The following is a 10,258-nucleotide window of genomic DNA, read 5'->3' as shown; positions in this document are numbered from 1 at the left end:
GTGAGCAGAGCTAAAGAGAATTTTACCTGCACTCTGCCAGGATTCTCAGTCTTTCTGGAGCTTACCCTTTTACCATGTTTTAAAGGCACCAATCCCAAGTTAAACCTTCAAGTTAAAACAGCAGCAGCTAATTTTATGTCCTGGTGGGATTGCATGTGAAAACCAACAGGATTTCTCAAGTGAATCAGTGCACATACTCACACACACACAGGGACCCATCAGGCTGGTGTTTCTCTCTTTTATTTAAAAACAGTGCTTCATTACCATTTGCAAAGGGTTAGGAAGGGCTCCTCCCTTGCTTAGAGTTTATAAAAGCCAGCAACATGATCAATAATTTATACACATGGATAGTAATACAAAAAAAAAAAGGAATAAAAGCTAAAGATCTAACTACTCCGACCTTCACAATTCCAGCTACTTGATAATAATAGGAGTAACCCAATGAATACTGTATGGTCTGAAAGCTACTATACAATATGATACTTAACAAGGGGGCGCGGGAAGTTAGAGACTGTCACAAAGCCCTGGGATGCAGATACTGCTTCTCCAGAGTCAGCAGGGAAATGGGACCCTGGGCAAGCGGCTTGGGCGTCCTAGGAAATGATCCAGGGGAGGGGAAAGCATCCAAAAATTTGATGCACCCTGTGCCCCGAGGGTACCTGGCAATGCGAGGTGCTGGGGAGACCGCATGAAGGGGCAAGCCAGTCATTGCCATTGGAGGTTCTGTGGCATGTTAGCCTTGCACTGAGAAGCTCCAAGTCTCAGGTAAATCAGCCTGTGAGGTCAGTAAACTCTCCACCAGCTCCAAAGCACTCTACAGCCCTGGTTCTCATTTGCTATCAGCCCCAGGTATTTGCTACAGCTATTTACAAGCAGAATTTATAATATAAAAAGAAAAAAAAATTAATCGTATCCCCTAGGGTAAAAGAGGATTATTTCGTCACTTGATAAGGCAGCCAAACCAAGCTGCCAAAACTACAACGCGCGCGCGCACACACACAAAATACTGTGAACAGAAAAATAGAAGGAAGTGACCAAAGTGGAGACTATTTCTGCGGGAGGCCAGATTTCTTTAAGGAGGCCGCTCCTCAGGGATGCAAACAAAACCCCCACTTGAAATGAAATTGTGAATCTGGTGAGAGACTTATTGACCAGTCTGAACATCAATCCTTAGATCACTGGCATTTTGCTGACTGCCAGCTAAATGAACGCTCATGTGGATGGCTTTATACATCAGCCATCTTGACTGATGTGCTTTTACTCTGCAACCAGTTGACTTGCAGTTGATCTGGCAGTACTGGGGCTGACCCTTGTCTGTCATTTTCCCACCTAAGCTACCACCAGCTGCAGCCAGTAACTGGAGTAGGACAGTTACTGCAGATGATTACACTATCTGAAAGTCCCCTTCCACTGTTGGCAGTGACAATCAATTCAGGAATTGAATGCCTTGGTTTGGTTGGCTTTGTACCCTCTGCATGTGTTGGGGAGGAAAAGGGGTCCTCTATTGCATACTCCAGGCTAGAGGAAATATTACCAGGGAGGACTCCTGGAGCCTACTTGAAAAGGGCCCCATTTCACACTCTGGCTATCAGATTCCTGCTTGCCTTGTTGACTGGAAATTTCATTGCAGAAGAAAAGTTTAGCGAGGGGTAGGGAAGGAATCAGGAGGGGGGGAGAGAGGGGCTTTTCAGACAGTAACATCACCAAAAAATAGTGTTTTATGCAACAAAGAATCAAGTGTCACTGGTGTATACTACAAAATGTTTGACATTTTCAAGAGCATGACAAAATAAAAACACATAGAAGTTTACATTGGATGTTTACCTTGTTCACAAGCTTTTTGTTTTTCTCCTCCTATTTTAAAACAGTGCAAACAGGTAACACGATCTGTAAAACATGCCCCCTCTGCGCCAAGGTACAAATTCCTCGGAGGCTTCCAGACTAGATCACAAGGAGCAAGCTAATTTCCAGCTGGCCTGTGTGCTTTCCCTTTGGAGCTGGACTCAGCAAAAGTAGAGCTCCCCAGAGTCAGTATGTTTTTCCCTTCTTGAATTCCTAAGTGTTCCCTATGCCTGTTCTCTACTTTGTCTCTTTCCTATGGTACAGGGGTTTGGAGTGTGGAGGAGTTAGAGAAGAGGGGAGATGCATGAGGATTTGCAAAGCCTTGTTTTATATTCTCTACCCTTAAGGTCCCTACCTTCTTGTGTTCAAACCACAATAGCCAGGGACTCCCTTAAAAATGATTCTTCCTAGAAAGGTGTGCCAGGCTAGGAAATGGTTTTATAAACCATTTTACAGCCTGGTACAGCCCTAGCTGCACAGATCTGAGAAAACATTAACATCACTGTTACCTAGCTCTCCCATACCATTTTTTATCCAAAGATCTCAAAGTACTGGACACCAAAGGACTGAGCATCTTTATCTCCACTCTGTGGATGAGGAACCTGGAGCACGGACGGAGTGAACCCATTTGTCCAAGGTCACACTGACGGAGCCAAGAATAGAACCTAGGTCTCCCAACTCCAGGCCTGTGGCCCATCCTCTTGGACCACTCTACTGCCTGCATGTCATCAGCGCTTTGAAGTGAGAATCATTTAAAACTGGGATTTGGCTCAAGACAGTTGAACTCAACTCTCATTTGCACATGGCAACACAACAGCTGTTCAACCTGGGAACAACTAACTGGTTACAGGAGGCTGGGGACTAGTCCTAGACCACCTCAAGAGCACAGCAAAACTCTAAGGGCTTGTGTACAAGCCAGAGCTATGCTGCTTCCATTCTGCTAAGTGCCCCTAGTGTATACACAATTTTACCAGCATAAAAGATGCTTTACCCCTTTGAAGTTCGTTCCCATACATGAAAGGGAATAACCAGCATAAATCACCTTTTCAGTATGTTACCACATGCATGCTAGAGGTGCACCATTATAACTACAGCATTAAGAAGAGATCAGGGCCCTAACCGAAAGAGTCTTATTGGTATAAAACCATGTGCAGACCAGGCTTACAAGAGCTAAGTCCTGTTTGAGATAAATCCTTGAATGTTGACCATCACAGCTCTGCTAATGATTTTCTCCTCAGTCAAAAAAGGGGCAGCCTCTGCTAGGTCCCTACTTTTTAGCTCCCTATTAAAAAATTTACTATAATTATATTTTGCACAGATGCATGTGAGGCTTCCCTCACCTTTTCAAAGATGGACATAGCAAGGCTTGGCTAACCTGAATGAAAGTCACTGTTTATATCATGAGGCACTTCATCAAACACCAAAGGAATCGGAGTCACTGTATTTGTCGAGATGGCAGGAAGATGAGGGGATCCCACTTGCCACAAAAGAGGATTCACAGGAGAACTCCTGCCACCAAAATCCAGCTGTGGCCACAATTTTCTAGGAGATCTTGCACTTTGGAAATTCCTGGGACTATATGAATGATAGTACATGTCTAAAATTAGCCAGCCCCCTCCTGTAACCAGCAGTACAAAAGGCTCGGCTTGTCCACCACTGTGTCATCAGGGAGGACAGGAATTGGGAACAACCAGGTGCTAAAACAGTGAGGCATCTCCAGCTGCAATTCCTGGACTCAAACTTGTCAGTTTGCTAAAGCATTTAAGGGGCATGACAAGGATTAATGGATCAGGGGGACCCATGCGCTGATGTATTAGGAACCCAGTATTGATGGGTCTCTGACCCTGGCAATACTAGGTACTTTTACATTAGGGGACCCAGCCTCCATGAAACACCAGAACACAGATTCTCAGCACAAGGTGGGCTAAAGCTGCCAAGGGCAGATTCTACACAAAGCAGAAACAACACCTAACCTCCCCTGCAGGTAGGGGGGTGAGGGTGCAACTAACTCCACGCTCCACTGCCATGATGCAGGAGGACACTTGAGAAAGCAGTTTGACCTTTCAGAAACTGCAGTCAGAACCAGCTGAACTTACATATGAAAGGTGCAGAGGCTCAAGTGGTTGTCGATTCAGTTATGCATGCTGTCTTTCCTCACCCTCTCCCACCCTGCAACCTCCAAACATTAGTAACTTCTCCTCCATGAGAATAATGGGAGAGATGTCCTTTCTTTCATTTCCCGCCCCCATCCAAACGTGGTTCAAACCAACTCAAGTTGCGGCTTTTGCTGCATCTCGGCTCCAGAGAGGAGCAACCCCTCTGCCTTGGGATGGCGATTAGCTTGCCTCAAACATAACACTAGAAGTTCTACTAGACATGGTTTTTCTTTTCCCACTCAACCATCAAAAGCCAAAAAACCCCACCATCCTCATGTCCTTGATTTTGTGAAAGCCCCAACATCCTGTTCCCCTCCAATTTTCAATCTAACTAAAATATTTATATACAAACAACAAAAATTGTCACAACAGCAACAAACCAAACTTTGGCTTGGAAAAAAATAAAACTGAAAAAAAAAATAAGTGGCCAATAGGCTGGCAGTTTGGTGTCCCCTTGTTCTAGCTATTCCTCCTTGGATTCAATAGCTGTAGGGTCTCTAGCTTAACTGATTGCTTTCCCATCCTTCTTATCTCAGGCACCTTCCCTCTGCCAGGCACAGGGAAGGGTGTGTGTGTGTGTGTGTGTGTGTGTGTGTGTGTGTGTGTGTGTGTGTGTGTGTGTGTGTGTGTGTGTGTGTGAGTAAAACAAGGACGGGAAAGAACAAAGTTGTGTGTTGTGCGTGGCTGGGCCAGTGCAGCTTCCAGGCAGCCCTGCTTGCTGAGAAAGCTTACGGTTAATGCAGTTGGCTTCCTATTCTGCTATCAGCCATTGAAGCAGCAGCAAGTGTGCGGTGGCAGGAGCTGAGAAGGCTGCAGCTACAAATCCATGCTCCAAGCTGCCTTTTGGGGAGAGCGTGGGGGGGTGGGGGGGGTGAAGGTCACCCCAGTACCAATTCAAACAGACAGGGGAGCCTAATGGACTTGTGCTTTTCTCTCTGTTTCTCTAATATCTTGGATTAGATAAAGCTTTGAGAGAACCTGCATTTGATTGCAACGGCTGCTTGGAACATCACACTAGCTAATGGCTGAAGGGGAGACTACTCCCCTTTGGTTTCTAAAATCAGGGTCAGATTCTGAGAGCAATGACTCATTGCCACAATGCTGCTCTTGCAGCAACCTGCACAATATATGCTTTTCAAAAATAGTAGAATTGCTCTACTCCCGAGAGCAGAGGAGAGGTGGCCTGGGAGTCACAGAGCCCTTCTAAACAGCCTCTCTGCTTTAGAGTTTTACAATCTGTAGTGTAAATTACAGGATCAAGCAGTTCAGGTGCACATTTTTCTTTGAAGAATACTGAGCGACTGCACAGAATGGCCCCAGGGACTATAGGCTGGATATGCGAGGACCTCAAATAGACCTAGGAAGTGGGAATTTCCTATGACTTCAGAGCTAGAAATAATTGCTTCTACCTGCCCTCAGACACCTAAGCCACACAATACGACTTTCAGGGATAGTGTTCTGACAAGACGGACCCTCTTCCGTCACCCAAACACACCCTCTGTGCCTCTGCAGCTGATCCATAACTCATTTTAACTCACTCACACTATTCAAAACAGTTTAGTTGCAGCAGTGCCTAGCTGGCTCAAGGTGAACAAGAAGAGGGACCTTGAATGCTGGACCTCAGAGCAGTTCAGCATGGCATTGAGACAGGTTTCTTCAGCAAGCTTTTGCCCTCCTCAGGACTGCACACACATCACCTCCATAATATTAAATGATTCTTGACATCTGAGAAAGAAACACTGTGCTGCTCCTGCCCAATATCTGCAGTGCACTTGCCACTCCCTCCAGGGAAGAAGGCAAGGAGAGGCAGTAAGACAGACCTTGGAAAGGAACAGGGAAAAAACTACAACAATTACAGCCCAGTAACAGGCAACAAATCAAGTAGGATTAGCTGTGTGTGTGGGGTGGGTGGGGGAGATTTCCTCAATAATTCATTTCAAAGTCTTGTCCCCTCTACAGCAGTCAATAACCAAAGTCATTGGGCAGGTTGAAGGAATTTTCTCTTGCCAACTCTAAAATTCTGACACTGCCAAAACTGTCCCAAGCCTGCACATGTCAGACGGTGATAAAATGAGGGAAATCTCTGCATTTCCCCTCTTTCCACATATAAATGGCTACTTCCCACCATCATATGGGGTCCCAGCCAGAGAAGCAGCGCTTCCTTCCAAAGACAGGTCAAGTCTTCCCCTTCCTGTTTCTCAGGCACCAAGAACCAGACCCAGGTAAAGTAACTGTCTGCACATTCCTGATTAATTGCATGATACTGGTTCCTAACAGCTTTCCTCATCACTAATCGCCTCTTCCGCGATTGGTAGGATAAGCTACGCACCAACATACAGACACAGAAATGCATTATTTTTACCACAGTTAAAAAAAAAACAAACAAAAAAACAAAAAAACAAAATACCCCAAAAACCTAAAGGAAAAAAAAAAACAAAAAAAAAGAAAAAAAAATAACGCACAATCTTTGGAACAAAAGAATTAAAGGCAGAAATTTAAAGGAAAAATACATATTCAAAGAACATAGTGAGGTATAAAAAAGTATTTTCTCTTTTGTTTTTTTTTTCTGTTTTTCCTCCTCATCTTGCTATAGAGTTCCTCTACTAGTAAATATTGCAATAGCCAGGCCTCATGAGCTGGGGGGCTGTCCCACTTGCAGGGGGTTCACGTCACTTCAGTAGGGGGCGAATCGGCTATAGCCGCCTCGGTATAAACTCGCCTGCAGAAGTCAAAAGAGAAAAGAAGAGGCAGTTTAGAGGTGCTTGGAGGCGAAACTTTTAAGGCAATGACAAAAGGCTCTCAGGACTGAAAAGTGTGTCCAGGCACTGATCTGGCACCTCTGGAGTCTCCACATAACAGAAAAGATGGGAGAGACCAAGACAGAAAAACCAAAACATGGACTCGGGTGGGTTATGTTCAAAGACAAGGAGCTGAAAAGTAGAGGTCAGCAAGTCTCCCTGTGCAAACATGGTGAGCTTTCTGTAAGCTGTCTCAGTCACCTTAGATGCCAAAACAACTCTTGTCTGATCCTGTTTAAGCTCTACACCTCCAAACCAAAGCCACAATGCAGCTCTCCCCTAGCATCTCATTCCTAGCCTGAAACACTCTAGGCTGTTCCTCTTCCAGGGGCTCCTCACATCAGTCTTGACCTAGACACTCCTGGTGCCCCATGAATCTTCTCATTTAGAGTCTGAAATATATGGAGCTTAGGATGTAGGAAAGCAAGGGGCAAATGAGGATAAAGCAAGCTACAACCAGTTTTGTCCCCTCAGATTCCCTCATCCATACACTTCCCATCTTACAAAGTAAGGCTCTGCATTGTGAGACAACTAGGAAAATGGCATTTTCTCACCCTGAAGACAAGCTCTGGGCATATTGGAGTCAGATCTACTGACTTTAGGGACAAAATAAGTGTTTGCTGCTTTTACTCCTGCAAGTCCTGAGATCTATTCCTCCTTGTACAAAAAAAAAAGCATTCCAAATCCCAGTCCCACCTTTATAGGCCTTCTAAAGGCAATGGGTACAGAGATGGCTCGGAGGGCCCAACTGTTTATTCACTTCCCTTCTGCCTAGCTGACAGTTTAGACATTGTCAGCTGACAGTGTAGTTCCTCAACAACTTCATTCATACGCCAAAAAGATCTAGGAATGACAGCTCTGCCGGTAGCTCTATGATGACCATGGAAGTTAAGACCTTATTCTCCCACTCCCAAGAAATCAGTTTTTTAAAGCATGCAGCAGTGACTTTCAAGTTAATAAAAGGTGATAAGAGGATGCTTTGCCCCTCCAAATTCTGATAATCCCTGCCACATCTCCTCTTTAATAAAGTTATGATGGTCACCAAAAAAAAATTGGCTATGCTCAGATGATCATCATATAGGCCTCCCTCCACCTCCTATCCCCATCTCCTAACCACCAGAACAGCAAGATACCATCAAGACAAAGTGACATCAAAGCAGGTCGTCTTCTACAACAGCAGTAAAACTTTCTGGCTCCCTCAATACAAACACACAAGACTAAACTATCACTGTAGTCCTAGGGCCTCGTAATAAAAAGTGGAGGTGGATGGAGACTTGTTGCAGCTGCTGTGCCTTGAACAGCAGTTCTTCATAGTGGGGATAAGAAAAATGGCAGGAGGATAGAAAAAGTCATACATACCACAGCGCCAACTCCGTAGCTAGCGGCAGGGGCAAGGGCGTGGTAAGGGTCTGCTGTGTACACCCTGCCATAACTGAGGAAAGGGGAAAGAAAAAAAAAGTCACTTGTGATGGCTTTAGACTTCCTGTATGCTGAAAGGGAACAGGAAGACCACTGTGCCCACCCTTGTTCCCTAAACACACATGCGCACGCATGCACTGGCTTCCCCAGTGCCCCAAATACAATAAGCATGCTGGCATAGGGGGGTGACAAGATGGGATGAGAAAAAGGCCTGGAAAATAAAAAAAAAAAAAGAGTATAACAAAAGCCATCACATTTGATGCATCCTTTACCTCTAATGATACAATCTGGGAGAAAGGCAACTACTACTACTACCATTAAAGTAACTGCCCTCGTTACAGCTGCTAAATGGAAAAGAAGTGAGGGATTCTGAAGAATAAGACAGTGAGAGTGTAAGCTGTCAGCTCTTGCATGTGCCAGAATGAAAACGCAACCTCACTACACAGGGGGGAGAGAAGACCTTGGGGCAATTACCTGGGTGGTAATAACCCCCTGCAGTCTTCATTAAAGGGTCTCAAACTGCTTGACAAGTGGAATCACTCTCACGGTTTTACAGTTGGGGAAAACAAAGGCACTGAGTGATTAAACTCTTCCTCAAGGTCCAACATTTCTCAATTCCTGGCACCCGCTAGCCATAAAACCACTCTGCCTCCCTTGGCAGAGGATCAAAGGGCACCAATACAGACATTTCCCTTATGCCTGCATACACCTGACAGCTACACAGCCCAGGATTGGAGGAGGCAAACAGAATTGTGTACTTTAAACTGTTTCTTTCTTGAGGGGAGTGCAAATGAGACAGAAAGAGAAATGGGATAAAGGAGTATGGAAATGGAACAGCACTCCTTGAATCCTTGAATACATAAAGCTTGTCCTTGCCCCCTCCCCCTTACATACCCATCGCTGTAAGCTGCTGCAGCGGCTGCAGCGGCTGTGGCTGCTGTTGCAGTAGCAGGCTGTGCATATCTGTAGGCTGCATATCCACCCTGCAGGAGAGAAGAGAACTGACTTTACAGATACCTGTCCGCCCACACAGGGCAAAACATCACACACAGCACAAAGAGAGGGATGTTTCAAACTGCATCAGCTCCTATGTCATGTCCAACACAAGAGTCACCACTAAACCCATATATGCTCTGCCCTTCCCCAGAAGGCTTGGGCAGACTTGAATCATGGCATAAAGCCCCAGCACAGTGCACTGGGGAGCAGGCCAAATGAAATGTATGATTATCCTTGTGGGAGATTATATTTGGTATTGAGGATGGGAAAAATCAGGATAAACAGAAGTAAAACTTGAATGCTCTCCACTTCGCACGACACTTAAATTTCTTTTCCAGTGGTATCTATGCTAGAAATGAAGTCATCCAGAGGAACTCTTACTTTTCTCTACCTTGAGCATGGAAAGAAATGTAGATTTTACCTGGCCTAGATCCACAGAAATGCAACAAGTTAAAGAAACCAGAACTGAACAAGGCAACACCAAATGGTAGTCTCAGACCTGCCAACAATTAAATGTATGCAGAGACTGAACCACTTGGATGTGGCCCCTCAAAATGAAGGTGAGACATTGGAGAATGGGTGGGCGGCTGCTATGTTAGGGAAGCTTACATTGCTGCTCTTATGCTAAATTTGCTCTGGAGAATATATAGACACTTTTAAAATCTGCTGATATCCTACCAGTCCCAGATGGTTGTTCAGAAAGATACCTATGCCTCTCGAAGAACAAGCAAAAACCATTCTGAATCCTGAGCCAAAGGACTCGTGGGTCTCAGAGCAGGATTCCTGAATAGTGGCCAAACAGCAGCTCCTTCCACTCCTACTTTCTCTGAGCTGAGGGAGGCCTGGCTAGTCAGGCAAGGCTCTGTACACTTTAAATGGGACACCTGAAGTAACCTACAGCATGCAAGGATACTTCCTAAGGACAGAGGCCAATCTCAAGAGGCTACTGTGCCTAGAAGCCATGATAGCGAGCTCCCTGAGACGGGAATTTGATTTACTGTATGATTCTGTACATGATTTTTCTTAACTCTATGGGGGATAATATTG

At 45.1% G+C, this 10,258-nt stretch overlaps 1 protein-coding gene across 11 annotated transcripts in view; it reads right to left on the bottom strand.

The window, feature by feature from the left end:
• Positions 1 to 218: 218 nt before the first annotated feature.
• The window catches only part of RBFOX2 (RNA binding fox-1 homolog 2), a 230,301-nt gene continuing 220,261 nt past the window's right edge, over positions 219 to 10,258 (bottom strand). For all 11 annotated transcript variants that reach the window (XM_025206858.1, XM_025206857.1, XM_025206861.1 and 8 more), the window contains 3 exons: positions 9,110 to 9,198; positions 8,156 to 8,228; positions 219 to 6,717 (listed from right to left, as the gene is read on the bottom strand). In XM_025206858.1, the coding sequence (XP_025062643.1) occupies positions 6,673 to 6,717; positions 8,156 to 8,228; positions 9,110 to 9,198 (207 nt within the window). In that variant the 3' untranslated portion in view covers positions 219 to 6,672. The remainder of the gene's footprint in view (positions 6,718 to 8,155; positions 8,229 to 9,109; positions 9,199 to 10,258) is intronic.

The sequence above is a fragment of the Alligator sinensis genome, unplaced genomic scaffold (genome assembly GCF_000455745.1).
Source record: "Alligator sinensis unplaced genomic scaffold, ASM45574v1 scaffold215_3, whole genome shotgun sequence".
NCBI classification, from domain to species: domain Eukaryota; kingdom Metazoa; phylum Chordata; order Crocodylia; family Alligatoridae; genus Alligator; species Alligator sinensis.
The sequence above is the reverse complement of the archived record's forward strand: the minus strand, read 5'-3'. Positions and strand labels throughout refer to the sequence as shown.